This window comes from Colletotrichum gloeosporioides (genome assembly GCF_011800055.1).
Source record: "Colletotrichum gloeosporioides strain Lc1 chromosome Unknown consensus_49, whole genome shotgun sequence".
In the NCBI taxonomy this organism is placed as follows: domain Eukaryota; kingdom Fungi; phylum Ascomycota; class Sordariomycetes; order Glomerellales; family Glomerellaceae; genus Colletotrichum; species Colletotrichum gloeosporioides.
The window spans coordinates 600,921-617,104 of record NW_025544694.1 but is presented as its reverse complement, the minus strand read 5'-3'; the positions used below and the strand labels follow the sequence as shown (position 1 = coordinate 617,104).

Here is a 16,184-nt window from a genome sequence, read left to right as displayed (position 1 = left end):
AACCTGATTTCCATCGCCCGTTTCCACCCTCGTTTCCTTTGCGCAGACCTTACCTCTACAACACAATCACAGCTTCATTACCGCCTCCAACGGATCCATCCTAATTTCTACCTCGGGTCCAATTACGCATCACTCTGTTACATATTAGCTACGACACGATCGATATCCAGCAAGCTTAATCGGCAGCCATTCAGCAGTTTCTCGCGTCCCCCTTCGCGCCTCTTCTTGTGTCATCATTGGACGGTGGTGGGACCGGACCCAACGCCTCCAAAATGACCGCCGCCGCCTCAATCGACTCCAATGTTCGGCCCGCTCTGTTCAGACCTTCGGGCCTGCACAAGTCCGACTCCTCCGTCTCCACCACCGCACCATCCTGCAGATCCATCCGCGTCACCGGCGCTCATCCGCTTGGCAGCCTTCACGTCCATCAACCTCTCGAATCTCCGCTGTCTCAAGAAGTCGCCGCCATGAACCCCAACATCACACCCGACGACGATGAGCCGCCCCCTCTGGCCGACATTGAACATGAGGACACCATGGACCTGGTCCCACAGGACCATCTGCAGCATGAGCATGCACTTGGAGGCGGCGACATCGTCCTCATCATGGACCTGCCCGCCTCCTTCACCATCGGTTACGACTCAGTCTCCTTCACTGCCCGCGAGTTTTTCGGCGTCAGAGACATCCCGCCCGGCCCGCACTTCTTCTGGGTCTCAGAGACCGAAGCCAGCACCACCCGTTGCGGCTTCTGGATCGTAAGCTCAGCCACGGAGAAGATTCACGTCATGCAGTGGGACAAGTTCAACGAGGTCGTCGGCGAGCCCGCCAGCCAGGTCGAGGCCCGCTTCCAAAAGGATAACATCCGCGACGTCTATCCCAAACTAGCGCCCTACCAGTTCCGCGCCCTCAACGCCAACGTCAAGCCAGCCGCATCCACCTCGCAGCCGCAGTCACAGAGCCCAGACCCCGAGTTCGCAAGGAGCACCAACATCTGGCAGCAGCTCACTAATGCCATCTCCCCGAGTCTGCTCAGCAGAATCACGGCGCGCCAGGCCGGCGACTGGGCGGTGCACACCTCCGACCGCGTGAAGGGCGCACTGATGCTGCCCGCCGAAGTTGAGCTCGAGAAGAGAATCCCCAACGTCGTGGCGAGCACCGAGCTCAACTTTACCTTCAGCCAGGCCGCGAAAACGTACGACGTGGAAAGTATCGGCTCGGTGCGGACGGAGCAGGCAGTTGATGCGACTGCACACCTCCTCACGGCAGGCATCAGCGACGACGACATTGTAGGCGAGTTGCAGTTCGCCTTCCTCGTCGGCATGCACCTGGGCAACGAAGCTTGCATCCAGCAGTGGTGGCACATGCTGGTGTCTCTCGTCCTCAAGGCCTATACGTTACCCCTCAAGCGCCCTGAGCTCGCTCGGTCCCTCTTACAGACTATTACTGCCCAGCTCGTGTACAACGAGCGTTATCTCGACGGCTCCGTCCTCGACTACGGCCCATCCTACGCTCGGGATCTGAGGATGGCTTTGATCGTCTACAAGCGCCGGCTCAACGAATTGCTTCTAGCGCTCAACTCGCTCGCCACGCCAGAGCAGGCCCTCGTCGGCCAAGCATTCTCAGACCTCGAAGCTTGGGTCTGGAAGTTCGGCTGGGACATCCGGAGCGACTACCTCCGCAAGGGCAAGATGAGGCTCGAGGACGGCGAGGAGGTTGAGGTGGAGCTGGACGACCTCGAGGCGGAGGACGAGCGGGGCGAGTTTGCGCCCGAGATGGTTGAGCTGGACGAAAGCGGAAAGCAGAAGGATCTTGTCTCGTGGGATTAGAGCTCCGGGGTCAGGAGGCGCTTGTTGGAAGCAAAGGAGAGACGTCGTCGCAAGTCCCAGGCCCAGCAGACAGCCAAGATGCTGGCGGATGCTGAGCCAGTGCTGCCTGTTGAAGCAAGGCAGCGTCGGTTCTCATCTCGGAGAACGTCAATCATTGATACACTGCGGCCTCGGTCATCGAGGAACTCTGCTGTGTTGCATGTTGAGTTTTGAAGTTGGAGTGACGGGGCAGGAGAATGGATTTGAGTTCACACACGCCCACCATGCATGGAAAGTGGAGTTTGGGCAGGCACGGAGTCTTGTTGGATTAGGGATTTTTTTGGCATTTGGAATTTCAGCATGGGAGTCGTCTTGGCCGTTGCTTTGTTGGCAGGGAGGAATTCGTGAGGGCGCGCGTGGCTCTTTGTAATGACGGGAGGATGGTGTCCCTGTGTCTTTGATAATAAGCATACCTTTGCACAAAAAGCTCTCGGTCTTGATGTAGGAGTGAGCGGTAATGTCTGGGTACCCTTGACCTCGCGTAAGAGGACTAAATCACTTCTCTATAAAGTGTGAACGCTGACCTGAGGTTGTGACACACCAGGCAATGACGTGGAAGTCATGACGTGGGAGACAACAATCGTGTTAGACAAATCTTCCTGGACCAAGTCCATAGACTGAGTACTGGCAGCTTGCAGGCTGTTCAGCTCATGCTTTGGGGCCTGGAGATGAGGTATTCTGCACGGATATGATGAGGACGAAGACGACGGCGGAAGATTCGAGTCCAGGGGTCTAGAGGTCTGAGATTGTCCTGTTTGTGGTGTCATGGTTCTATAACCGGGGGAGGTCCTTGGACATTGTACATCGTAGAGGTAGAAGCTTTCTGATGACCAGCCTATGGTCCAATTTCCTACGAATGAGGGAGCTGTCGACGTTTTATATAGGAGCAGCGGCAAGGTTGAGGACTCGAGAATCGATCGTACGTTGCAAGGTGGGCGCAGAAAGACGCACGAGATCAAGTTCTTGTCTCAGCGGTCAATGTTGATCAGACAACTGCTTGTGACACCAATACCGGTTATGGTGGTCTCGGAATCTAACCGGCTGTATATTAATCGTAGTAAGAAGCTGTCGGTAATGTCTTGAACGGCGACCAATTGATTTGTATAGCTTTGATCCAACCTCCTCTGTCAGCTAACAATCATGAGATTGCATCCAAGAGATTTTTACCTCTTGCCATTGCTCGCTACACACCACGGATCTCACGTATTATTGGAGCTTGGTAGGGAAGTACGCCAGAGACGATGGAAAGCAGCGCCTGTTCCTCTCGCTCTTCTGCTGCCCCAACCGCACTAGTCATGGGATACCCGTTCTGCCACTATCAATGTGACGTTCATATCAACAGTGACAGTACCCAAACATCTGGAACGACATAAAATTGTGTGCTGATACTATTCAATATAAAAATGGAGTATTTAAGTCATCACCGAAAGTGTTGCCATGTGCGTCCTGTTCCTTGTCGGCGCCGCTGGGTCACTTCTGACCTGACGTGGTGCTGACCTCCAACCTTCTTTACGTCTTGGAGGGGGTTTAGCTTGGGACTCGAAGCTGGCTGGAGGAATTTCCACTTCGGAGTATAAATGCGTGAGGCTGCAGTCTCCATGGGAAGAACAAGCCGAGATTGAAGGTTTTGCATGTCGTGAACGTTGGAGTTAGATACGGCGGCAGCTTGGTGCCCAGATCCACAGTATTACACTCTCAATACCATAATGACCAAGTCGGAGACGCCTCAACTGTTTTCTGTCGTTTCTCTCATCGATTGAGTATTTGCCTCGACAACAACAAGGGAAGGGGGCGGGGGCGGTGGTGATCTCTGCGATGGAGCAACTAAGAGAGCGGAGTTTCCTACCATCACAATGACTTGGTATTCATGCCAGTGTTTTGTATTCCGTCTTGTCTGGTTTCTTTGTCTTTTTTTATTTTCATTTGGCTGATGAAACGCTTGAAAACCAACGCCAGTCCTTCACAATATAAACTCACCTGGGAGAGGTCAGTGGCCTAGGGTTGCTAGCCTTTGGTACAGCACAGCTTTGAATATTCACCTCGATGCCCTGCACTGAAGAAACCGCCAAAAATCATACCAGAGAATGACGCGATGGCGTCATATCAATCATGATCGAGGTTACTTGGCCCTCCTCGTCATGCCTGTGTTGTTCCTCAAGTGCTAATCAATGGCGGCTTGGATAAGTTTTCATCCGAGGGCCTTTTTATTGCGAGATTATACACTGGGGATACACATGAGAAACTGTCAGGACAGTTTCACTTGATGAAGGATCGCTGAGGTTTTACGTGGCATCGTACAACAACAATCTTGGCTTGCGCCATGTCACGTTAGCAAATCTCACCACCAGGCAGAATCCTTCCAAACACCTCCATTCCCCGGCGTTCTGCTAATGGTTGCAATCTGCAAGATATCTCCTATATAGTGTGTATCTGAGCGTGAATTATATCCCGCGGTGGAGAGGAAATGATCCCCCAGGAAAAGAGTGCTACGCACGTTGATGCTCTGCTTCAATGGAGCCCCGACTTCGCGAATAATCCGCAAAACAAGTACCCCAAACTTGTTTGAATAAGGCAGTAGTCACCAGACTTCGGTCGTGCTGGTGGATATCAAGGCGGATCTGCGCAGACAGCCGAGAAAGATTTATGCCGTGAACGTCTCGACGACCAGGGCTGATGGAGGCACCCCTGACAGGGCCCAAATCAAGACTTTTCCGCTGTAAGAGAACAACATTAGGCATGACGGTAACAGGTCGGCCTTGGAATTAACCTTCTCTTCGTTCGCGGACGGTCGAAAGTCTGGGGAACCTGTTGGATGGCGCAGATTCAGAGGTCAGGACGTGACAACACACAGTTCGAGGAGAAAACAAGAAGAGAAAAAGCCAAAAGGAGTAGAAGCTCTAAAGCGACAGGAAGGAAAGGTTCTAGCGTTGACCCGGGGGAACTTATTTTATCTCATTTCCGTCGACATCATTTCCCGAGACATCACCGGAAACAAAGACAGACAGCACCAAACTAACCGGAGCTTCGGTGGCCTCACGGATCGCGCAAACATCTTCACAGGAGGGAGACGCCAGCCAGCATCACACAATTGTCAAGTACACATCGTTGGATGATTGTCCTATTACTGCCTAGCAGCATACCGGCCTCATGGCGAGCTTTGCCTGGCATACAGTCATCTATCAATACTGCTCGACTTCAGAGCCAACCCAATCTTTTGCTCGTGGAAAGAGCGTCAAAAGTCACTGGACCCAACGGAGGGGGTCTCTAATGCTATTCCTCTCTCGGCATTCTTCGTTGTGGTCGTCCTCGTTCCCTCTCTAATTTTGTTCAACCTGATCCACGTTTTGGCCATGCCTGAAGAAATAATCGCAAACAAACCCAAAGCCGATATGGGCCCAAATAAAGAAACACTAAGGAAATGAAAAGCCTTGAAAAAGATACCGACTGCGTGGACACATGGGCGTGTCCGGGGTACCTCGAGTCTAAAATCCCCGTCTACGTGAACGCCGATTTTGCATTGGAAAGCGCAAGATGCCGCCGCATGGATGATCAATCACCTCGCCCTCGGGCGAAGTCCTTACCAGCGTCGGGCGCCACCAAGGGGAGCGTTGTTGGCATTGTTGTCTGAACATGCTGTTAGCATAGCTGTCAAAAGCAAAGGAGGTTAAACATACTTCTACCACCGCCGCCACCACCACGTCCACGTCCCCAGCCGCCGTAGCGACCGCCACCACCACCTCCGAAGCGGGTCATCTCTGCGAGACGAGGGTCGATCTCTTGGCGCGCTTCTCTCAGCACGTTGACAAGGTCACGAGCCTGCTTGGAGTCTGCGGAATTGTTAGCATGATCGGACCAGGGTCCCGGACAAGGAAGGTACTGACTATCAGTGGTGAAGAGGGTAATGGCGGTACCCTTGGCACCGGCACGACCCGTACGACCGATACGGTGGATGTAGTCCTCCGAGTTGTTGGGGTAGTCGTAGTTCAGCACGTGAGTAATGTTACGAACATCTTATTAGAAGGGTTAGCAGACGCCTCACGGTGGGTATAGCAACGTTCCAGCATGGAACCAGACATGTTTGATAATTATATCAGGCTGTCTTTCACTCCGTCGGAGACGGGGCAGTCTGTATGCGTCAAATGCCATCCTGGAAAGTTCAGTGTACCGGGTCCTCGGGCTTGGGGAATCTTGGGGACAGCTTGATGGAATCAAGATATGCCGTATCCACGCTTGTACCATTGGCAAAAGGCAGGCACAAGAGTGGGAAAGCGAGTATAGCAAGCCAAAGGCTACACACCAGACCAAGACTCCGCTCAGAGGCAGAGAGAACCATGGAGACACGAATGCATCAGGCAAAATTGCGCAATCAAGAGAGCCCCTAGACATAAGAGTAAAGTACAGCGCAAGGCTGCTGGAAGTTGCCATGAGGGCTGGGGGATTCTGATACTCACCAATACCACGCGACGCGACGTCGGTAGCCACCATGATAGGGCTCTTGCCCGTCTTGAACTGGTCAAGGACCCAGTCACGCTCGTTCTGCTGCTTGTCACCGTGGATAGCTGCCAAGTTGTTAGCTGTTGATCAGGCGGAGGCAAAAGGTAAGACGTACACAAAGCAGGCCATCCATCCTGACGAAGGAAGCGGGTGATGTCGTCAGCGACACGCTTGGTGCCGACGAAAATGAGGATCTTGTTCTCCTTGTTGTCCATGACCTTCTCCAGATGCTTGATCATGCGGTCGCGCTTCTCGCTCTCGGAAACGACCTCGACGATCTGGGTAATGCGGTGGTTGGCCGCGAGCTCCATGGAACCAATGTTGACCTGGATGAAGTCGGTAAGGAAGTCGGAGGCAAGGGCGCGGACCTCCTTAGGCCAAGTAGCGGACCACATGAGGGTCTGACGATCAGGGCGGATCTGGCCGATGATCTTGCGAATCTGGGGCTCGAAACCCATGTCCAGCATGCGATCAGCCTCGTCAAGAACCAAGTAAGTAACGCGACGGAGGTTGGTCTTGCCCGCCTCAAGCATGTCAATCAGACGACCGGGAGTGGCAATGCAGACCTCAACACCTCTGGAGAGATCGCGGATCTGAGGTCCCTTGGGAACACCACCGTAGACGCAGGTGTTGCGAATGCGAGAAGACTTTCCGAACTTGGAGATCTCCTGCTGAATCTGAACAGCAAGCTCACGAGTAGGAGCAAGAATGAGAACGATGGGACCATCGCCGGGAGCCAGCAGGGGCTGGGCGTTGATGTGGACGATAGCGGGCAAGCAGTAGGTGAGGGTCTTTCCGGAACCCGTCTCGGCAATACCGACAACGTCGCGACCGGACAGAGCCATGGGCCAACCCTGAGACTGAATGGCGGTAGGCGCGGGGAAGCCCTGAGCCTTGACCTCGTCCATCACGTATCTGGGGAAACCAGCCTCGTCGAAGGTCTCGACGGGCTTGGGAACATCGTTGCCAGCAATGGTCATCTGGTGCTTGCGGCGGAAAGACTCGACCTCAGCCGGGCTGCGGGTGGCAACCTCTTCGTGCTCCTTGTAGAAGGACTTCTCGAACTTGGGCATAGAGTTAAGATCTGTTCGACAATCGTTAGCAAATCGGTCTGTGGCATAATGTGATGAACACTCACCCCATTCTTGCTGGCGAAGACCGGCGCCAAGGTTGTTCATGCGGTCACCGCCGCCGCCGCCGCCGTAACCACCACCGCCGCCGCCGTAGCCGTTTCTGATGGGAAAAGAAGGTCAGCGAAATGGTTCTGATCATGTACTTGAGACGACGCGAAATGCCGACGTCCGCGTGCTGTAGTATTGAGGTTGCTTCAGGTTGGTTACAGGCGGTCGTCACATCGTGTTGTGTTGCGCCAAGGCCCCAGTAGCCTAGCCTCGCGAAACGACTTTGTCGGAACAAAAGGGGAGGAGAGAAATCAATCAAAACTTACCCGTTGGAGTAGCCACCGCCGCCGTAACCACCGCGATCACCTCTGTCGCCGCGATCACGACCACCGCCGTAACCGCCTCCACGACCTCCTCCGTAGCCGCCCTGGCCACCACCACCGTATCCGCCGCCGTAGGACATGTTTGTGCTAAAGAGGCAGTGAACGCGCAAGAAGGTTGTTTGTCGATGGATTCGCGTATGAAGCGATGTCAAATGGCAGAAAGAAAGACCGTGGATAGGGAGAGCACGCAAGTAGAGCTCTTTTCTGGACCGAACCGAAAAGAGAGTTGGTTGCGTAAGATGGGAGTTTGTGCTGGGAGAGGGAGAGGGATGCAGAAGGGAAGGAAGAAAAAAAAGAGCAGGATGGATGGATGGAAGGTTTTGGGCGCGCAAGGCGTTTTGCTGGGGTAGGAATTTTTTTCCTCGCTGCCAAAACTTTTCAGCGGCGACAGGCAGGCGCTGCCAGTAGGGACCTTGCAATTTTGCTTGCTAAGGTAAGGCAAAAGGGTACGTATCTCCTACCGCTGGACTGAGACTGCCTGTCGGGGTGGATGCAACCTGCAGAACTGCTGCACGTGGGACCCGCTTCCTTCTTATCGGTATGATTAGGTAATGGTGGGTCTGACTCGCGATAAGGCACCTTTGTGCTTTGCAACATGACGCATGACTCTCTCTCACCTGGGAGGTTTGGACGACGTATCCATTCCCTCAGAATTTACGCGCTGTCTGCGGGTACGTCTGCGAGTGATTGGAAACCATCTGGCCTCATTTCGAGTTACATATGCCAAGCAGGGAAGCTCTTTCTTCTCTCAGTGTTTGGCGTCCGTAATGCTGCGGCATGCACACCCGAGCTGGGCTGTCAAGGAAGGAGAGTATGCGGTATTCCATCGGACGACAGACACTGAAGCTGAAGAGCACAACGATGCTTGGCTCTCTGGCCCGAGTTCCAGCTGACCCGCCTGGTTTGCCTTCTTTAGAGCAGGGCGCAGTGTATGAGATCGTTTGAGGCTGCGAATGACGCCAGCAGCCGGACCTCAATGTCCTCCACATCAATGTTTGAACAATGCCGTCGGAGAAATTCCTGCCGACGTTTAGAAGTCTAGTCTAGTCTTTACTGAACGGCCCCTCTTCCTGTGTACTCTATGGAATTCGTGGACCAACCCTTCCGGATTGTCTAGCTTATCATCGGTAAGGGAACATTTCCCAGAAGCCGATTTCCATCTGTTCGTGGGTCAGCTACGGCCCGGAAACCTCATCTTCTGCAGGGCTTACCTTGGTTCCATGAATAAATATCTTGATCAGACGTTCTATGCTGGAAGGACTTTGCAAAACGGCATGTCTCTCAATCAACTCAGAGCCTGTCTTCACGGCCTGGACGTAGTCGTCGGCTACATAGTTCTCGATCCACTTCCAGTACGTGTTGTCGTCCCGTTTCGTCTTGACATCGCCGTGTAGCTGTTTAGCCACGGCACCGTAGCCCAACAAACAAGGAGCCAAAGCCATCTGTAGGGCGATCCAGTCCTCGCTTTGTCCGACATCGAGGACGTAGCGGGTATATGCTGTGCATGCTTGGTGCTCTTCGGTGGCCTCAATTTCAGGCACCGTGATTCCGAAGCCCTTGCAGTAATCGATGTGTAGAGACATCTCGCGGGCGATATGGCTGACAATGGTGGCACCTGCTGAGATGTCCGCGATGTTCTTTGCTTTGTAAGATCCCAAGGAGTTGGCTCTAGCGAAATGGACCTACCATCAAGTCAGCAAGGACCCAAAGAGGAGGGAAAACAACACAAACCAGATAGAGGTAATCCTGGACAAGATATTTCTTGAACGACTCCAAAGGAAGCGTACCATCACCCATAGCCATGACGAAGGGATGGTACACAAACTCTGCCCATACATCCTTCACATCAGGCCTCGCCAACATATACTCGATGAACCGGCCCCTAGATATTGTCAGCTGATATCACCACCGAGACGAAAGAGGCAACCCACGGCGCAAAAGGCAGAGTCTGAATGGAGTGAAAGTGATTCAAAGGCCCATGCCCCTTTCCGAAACCAGGCGCCGTCCGGATCGCAGCCTCGATATACCTCACCCCAGCCCTCGCAGCTTCGGGTACACTCAGCCCCTTCGCAAGACCCGACGCTATAGCGGCTGCAAACTATCAGTCACACTCCTCAGACAACAATTCAAGAAAAAAACTCACATGCAAGCGAGCAGCCAGTCCCATGCGTGTCTTTCGACGCCTGATACGGGCTCTCGATCCTCACCAAGCCTTCCTCGCCATACAGCACATCCACAACAACCTCCTTCTCTTCTTCCGTCCTCGCAACGGTGAAGTCCGCCTTGAACGGCGCATGCCCGCCCTTGACAAGCACCCACTCGGGTCCAAGACCCTTCACCTTTCTCGCCATCTCCTCCAGATCCGCCACGGAAGCAACCTCGACGCCCTCGTACCCAGCATCCTGCAGAAGCAACTTGGCCTCGGGGATGTTCGGCGTAAGAACCGTCGTGATCTTTAACAAACCCTCAAGAAGCTCGGCAACCGCATCTCTCGGGAGAAGCTCCGCGCCGCTGGTCGCAATCATGACGGGGTCAACTACAATCTTCGGCACGCGATGCCTTTTCAGAGCCTCGACGACGGTCCCAATCGTAGCTGGCGAAGCTAGCATACCTACAAGTCCGTCTTCGTCAGCCGATGCAGCTCCGCGAGAAAGGTGCCTCAGACATCGATCATTGAAGGGTGGAAAGGCGCAACTTGCCAGTCTTGACGACATCGACACCGATATCGTTCACGCAGGCATCAATCTGCTTGACCAAGAACTCCTGCGGCACATGATGGATGTCGTGCACTCCCGTAGTGTCCTGCGCAGTGAGAGCTGTTGTGGCTGTCATGGCATAGCACCCATGAGCCGCGATGACCTTCTGGTCTGCCTCTAGCCCGCTGCGAACCAAGAGGCATCACGTCAGTGAACTTTGCTCCAAGGACGGGGAAAATGTTGGGTGATTGCTCACGCTCCACCGGAGCTATCCGAGCCGGCAATGATCAGTACTCGCCCAGAAACCATGCTTGCTTCGCGGAAATCTACCACAAAAATTCTGGGGAAATTTGAGGTTGTGGTTGAGGACCGCAACGGCAGACGATGTTAATTGAAGCTCCGAAGCAGGCACCCGCCCGGGTCGGTTGGCGTCGGAGGCCGCGGTGGTTCGTAGATGTCACTCAAGGTGGGGGCGGGGCAGTCACCAAGTTTTCAAGAGGTAAGGTACTCCAGACACGCGTTCCCTCCCGGCCCCCCTATCTATCAATCACGCATCCCCACGACAGTCTGAATATTCATCAAATCCTGGAGGTAACTTGCACAAAATGACGAGATGAGTGAACCAGTGACTTTTGAATTGCCTTCCTGCCGACACCCTACTCCACGGGAATCGATACGCAGATGGCCGCCCGACTCCACCCTATCCATTGCTCGCTCCCAAATGGACATTTCGTGATTTCTCTGAGAGCTTCTCTGTGCCTGGTCTGAATCACGACCAAATTGATCGACGTATCCATCCCCCAAGATCCCGAGATATAGTACAAAAAAAGACCAATAGTAACAAAACGCCTCGTCATGGGTGCCACCAACGCATCTTGAAATCCACCTCATTTCCCTCCTTATGCGAAGTAACCCGTCAAAATGTGCGGCTCTATAGTACAACGACGTGGCTTCACGCCGTCTCCGCAAACTCATCCGTCTGATCTGAACTCAGACTGTCCGATCGCTCTGCCCGCGGCTGTGGGTTGTCCTTTTCCAACTCAGACGGGTCTGAAATGCTCCTCTGCCTCTCAGTGCGGTTCTCGTCCCCAGAAGAAGACCCATTTTCTTCTTCTTCTGCTTCCTCATCTTCGTCATCATCGTCGCTGTCGCTGTCCTCGTCGAACACGATTCTTCGAAGAACGTTCTTGTCGAACATTTCTATCACCATCCGCCTAATCGGAAGGCGATAGTGATTGTACTCAAGCATCGTCATGATCCGCTTGAACATCTTTGGTGACCTAAAGCCCGCTACCTTGTGCTGCCGGATTTGCATCAGCTCGCCCATAGCGCGCTTGTAGAGAACCATGTTGCCGAGGTCAACAACTAAGTCGAGGATTCGCTGGTTTGTGGCGACTTCGTCTGTAAAGGCTGGTAATTCCTCCTTCTCCAGGGGTGGACGAGCTTCGGTGGGAGGCGGAGGGATCAAGTAAGTCTTCTGCGTGGTGGGCAGCGCGATCTTGGACGCAATGGCATGTTTCCAAGGCTTGAAAGAGAAGAACTTAGTCAGGTCGTTCGGGATGCAGAAACCCAACGATTCCCCCCTAGGTGACAAGTTGGAGTCCCATCCGCATTCCGAGAGAATCTCCAGACCGTGCGCCGATCTGGATATCAATCCCAGCACGAAGAAGGCTGTACCTCGCAGGCTCATCACCTCGTGCTCTTCGGCGATCTTGACAATGTCTTCCACGACATCGCAAGACTCAATGAAGGGAGCCCCTAGCTCCATTGAGCCTACGTTGCCAACAGCCCACATAGATGCTTTGACTTTGAGCATGAGCTCAGGGTCCTCCGACTGCATCCCATATTCCTTGATAGTGCTGGCGAACTCTGCAAAATGCCCCTTGTCACTAAGGAGTTTGCAGCCTTCTTGCGTGCGTGCGAGCTCGCGGTAAAAGTGTGGGGGGATGTGGTTCTCTGGCTCGGCTTCTGCTTGAGCTTCGTCCACCATATTCATCCGGTTTTGGTGTTCTTCCGGGTTCTCGAGGAACGCCTTCGCCAAACTGGTCTCAATAACACCAACGTACGAGTCGTTCCGGCCGAGGAACCAATCATCCATCTCGTTGCTGATATAGTCGACACCGTCGAGGTAGTGGTAGCCGATCGAAGAGGACAAGAACCGAAGGAGGAGAGGGGCGCCGATTTCTCCAAGATGGTCCATCGTTGGACGACATTGGACGACGTACTCCAAATATGCCTTCTTATTGCACGCCTTCTCGAGGATCTTAACCGCGGTCCGACAGACTTCTACCTCGGGGTCATATAGCTGGTCGACCAATTTCTCTATCGCCCACTTCCAATCCACCTTGCCGTGGGAAGGCTGCGACGCATCAAAAGGTCGAGTGGCGTATTTTCGCAGGACGTTTGTAGCAATGATTCGAATCTCCCTTGTCCCGGATGTAAGTGCCTGTTCGATTAGCACTCGAGGGTGGCCTGGGACGCTGTAGTCGAAGTTGGCGAGGAGAAGTTTGATCAGGTCGGGACGCTGCTTGTGTCCAAGGATGTGATACATCATGTTGAACATTCTCCATCGCTGAAGAAGTTCTAAGCCTTTGGGATCGCCGCTAAGGACCCCCAACATAGGGAAGTAGCCAGCACAAAGAGTGCTCTGCAGGCGACCGGGCGAGAACATTGGATCGGCAGAAGTGAGTCCACTGCTCTGTATTGTGTGTTAGTCTTTGTGTGGATGACACTATTGCTGTAGAACTTACCGGATCACACTGAGCGAGGCACTCCGCTATTTGTCTCAGCAGCTTATGATCTTGTAGGTAATCGACACCTTCCGGTGATTGCAGCAAGGTGTGCATCAACGCACAGCCAACTCTGACGTACTTTTGGGTGTTCTTGTTGGTCGATAGATCTGAGAACCGGTGCTTAAACGGCCTGTAGAAACTCATGATCCTGTTCATAAACTTGGAAACCCTATTGACTTCATCCAGCCGTTTGCCGTCTTGAAGCGGCCCATCGATGATTCGGGAGATGACATCCCAGTTCCACTTCATGTAATTTGAGCTGTTCAAAACGTTGGACTCGACTAACAACTGCCGGATTGCGCCCTCTTGAACCACAACTCCTGCGTTGCCTTTGCGGTGCATGTCTGCAAGGTTTCCCATACTGTCACTCGAGGGTAGAGCGCCAGCGGTGGCGGATGACGAGGAACTCCTGTACAACGTCTTGCTAACAGAACTTATCTGGTACACTATACCTGACGCAACGAATCTGTTGTCATCCTTGAATTGAGTGGCGGCAGCAAAGAGGTCGGGAAGTAATGATAAGTCATTGCTCCAAGAGGCGGGAAGCAGTCTGCTGGATAACTTGAGTACCTCACCAATGAGAAGGCAGGTTTTTCTCGTCAAAGCCGGCTCGCTCGTTCTCGCGACTTGAAGCAGATTTTCCAATAAACCAGCTTTAACGAATGTCGCCAGGAGCAGAGCTGTATAATGATCCATGAAGTTCTGCTCCCCGCCATCATCTTCATGAGGCATGCTGATGGCTAGTGGTGCTTGCTGATTAGGCATTGATTTGAGGCTCGCCACTCGTCCGTATGTCGTCAACCTACGGCCGGCAAGGAACGAGGAGGCCCACGAGGGAGATTTGATCCGAAGTAGCAGGTAGATGAGGTCAATGACCGTCTCTCGGATGGCTGCCTGGGGAAGCACCATGCTGGTGAGCAACGATTTGATGGCTCGAGAGTCATGCATGGTCAGCATCATGAGACCTGGCCAGCTCTTCAAGATTTTGGTGATGGCCTTGGAGTTTTGTTTTAGCAGGCTCTCGTTGGCGAGAATTATATCTGTGAACGCCGTGAAGAGGACCTCCAGATCATAGCCGGAGCGCAAGTAAATCCTCTTCTGTGGGTTGTCCAGAATCTGCAAGTAAGAGGCAGTGAGGGTTTCTGGTGACTTGTATGTGCCCTCGATGAGCGCCTCTGAAAGTGGCGACAGCCCTCCAGAGGCCACAGCCAAGGCGGGGTCACGGAGCATGATTTCGGCCAGGGTTTCCAGGCAGATCGACCTTAGGCGATCCTCAGCTTGTTCTGCAACGGCTGCAACGGTGCGTACGACCGCCCTGGAAATCTCCTTGACGCCGTCCTTGACATCCAAAAAGGCCCGGACAAACTTTAGTGCTTGCTCGCGTTCTAGATCAGCCTTTCGATCTTTGATCAAAGATCTTTCCAAAGTTAGCTGCATGTCCTTGTCAAAGAGAGGAGATGGAATAACTCACGTCACGACGATGATATCAGTGTTTAAGCTGCGAATCTTTCTCAGAGATGACACATCTGAGATGGCGTATCGAATCATCCGGTAACCAGCTGCTACCACTTCCCTGGCCTCGCTGAGAAGCATGACCTGCATTCGTAGACCAAAAACAGACCATACTAGGTCGTACTTCAGAGTCGGATGCCTTCTGAAAAGATCTACAAGGCTATTGCCGCGGCTGACATAGTATTCAGGAGGCATTCCCTCCTGCTCCAGCGCCTGAAGCAGCTCAGCCAAGAGGAAAGTCGGCGACTGCTCGGCTACATCCTCGGCGTCAGATCCTGCACCGCTGCGGGAAGCACTGGGTGGCGATCGCAAGCCGTTGTTGGACGGAAAGAAGCCGTCTGTTCTTTGCCTCGTAGGCGTAGTGGGCGTCGTTTTCAACCTCTGGGCGTCGGCAATCTTCTGTCGTAAGAGCTGGATACGCGAGTTGGATGCCTTGAGCTCGGCCTCCACCTTGGCTCTCTGCTCTTTCGTCTGCTTGGCCTTCTTAGCGTTCAGGGCCTCGAGCATGTTCTCGCTACCATCCTTGATCTTCATCTCGCGGTTCAGCTGTTCCCGCAGATTGGCGAGGGCCTGTTCGGCAGCAGAGATGCCGTCGACCTCGTCGACCTTGTCCATGGCGTAGATGTCGCCGCGAGAGCCGGAGCGCGAGGGCATCATCTGGCTGCGCAGCTCGGAGCTGAAGCTTCCCGGGGCGATGGAGGGGTTGAGGGAAGAGCCTCGCGGGGCGAAGCTGACGCCCGAGGCGCCCAGGCTTCTTGGGCCATTTGTAGAGCTCAGAGGCGGCTGTAGACCACTGCTGCTAGGTTCGCGCTCGAAACTGGGCCTGGGATTGAGTGTGTTGACGCTGGGAGTGGACGACTGAGGCGACAATGCCTTTTGGGACTGGGTTGCGGATGCGCCCAGCATGGCGGGTATACCTCTCTATGATACCACCTTTTTCCGGGGCCGCTCCCAAAGTCCTTGCATTCGGGCAACTGTTATTGCGAAAAGTCTAAGAGATAGTTGTAGAAGTCCAAGACTGGGGGTCGACTGATCGATTGGGTTCGCGCGACAGGATTGGGACTTTCGCCGATCGGGGTGGGTTTCGCGATAGGAGGATGGAGTTTCAATCGTGGGTCGGACAGGTGCGAAGTTGGACCGGTCGTGGACAAGCAGTTGATGGAAGAAGGCTCAGGCTGGGTTTCTGGGAGGTTGTAATTCGGGTCGCGATGCGTTGGGAAGGCGTGTGATGTCGGTCGGCAGCTTGCAGAAGCCAATGCAAAGGCAGGTTGGCGGTGCTGGTGGAGATGCGATGGAGTTCAAAGCTGAGGACGGGATATAC

At 53.8% G+C, this 16,184-nt stretch overlaps 3 protein-coding genes across 3 annotated transcripts; 1 reads left to right on the top strand and 2 right to left on the bottom strand.

The window, feature by feature from the left end:
• Positions 1-272: 272 nt before the first annotated feature.
• GCG54_00012202 (Protein AAR2-like) lies at positions 273-1,826 on the top strand (the record flags this gene model as incomplete). Its single annotated transcript, XM_045412087.1, has 1 exon — positions 273-1,826. The coding sequence occupies one exon, from the start codon at positions 273-275 to the stop codon at positions 1,824-1,826; it is 1,554 nt and encodes a 517-aa protein (XP_045263871.1).
• Positions 1,827-5,442: 3,616 nt separating this feature from the next.
• GCG54_00012201 (ATP-dependent RNA helicase DBP2) lies at positions 5,443-10,868 on the bottom strand (the record flags this gene model as incomplete). The annotated part of the gene is made up of 14 exons (XM_045412086.1): positions 5,443-5,489; positions 5,540-5,692; positions 5,747-5,875; positions 6,317-6,424; positions 6,475-7,443; positions 7,498-7,592; positions 7,807-7,950; positions 9,001-9,023; positions 9,075-9,545; positions 9,595-9,745; positions 9,795-9,954; positions 10,007-10,456; positions 10,584-10,744; positions 10,816-10,868. The coding sequence occupies 14 exons, from the start codon at positions 10,866-10,868 to the stop codon at positions 5,443-5,445; spliced, it is 3,114 nt and encodes a 1,037-aa protein (XP_045263870.1).
• Positions 10,869-11,511: 643 nt separating this feature from the next.
• Positions 11,512-15,769, bottom strand: GCG54_00012200 (Target of rapamycin complex 2 subunit ste20; the record flags this gene model as incomplete). The annotated part of the gene is made up of 3 exons (XM_045412085.1): positions 11,512-13,257; positions 13,310-14,768; positions 14,823-15,769. 3 exons carry the CDS (start codon positions 15,767-15,769, stop codon positions 11,512-11,514), a joined length of 4,152 nt encoding a protein of 1,383 aa, XP_045263869.1.
• Between the last annotated feature and the right edge of the window lie 415 nt (positions 15,770-16,184).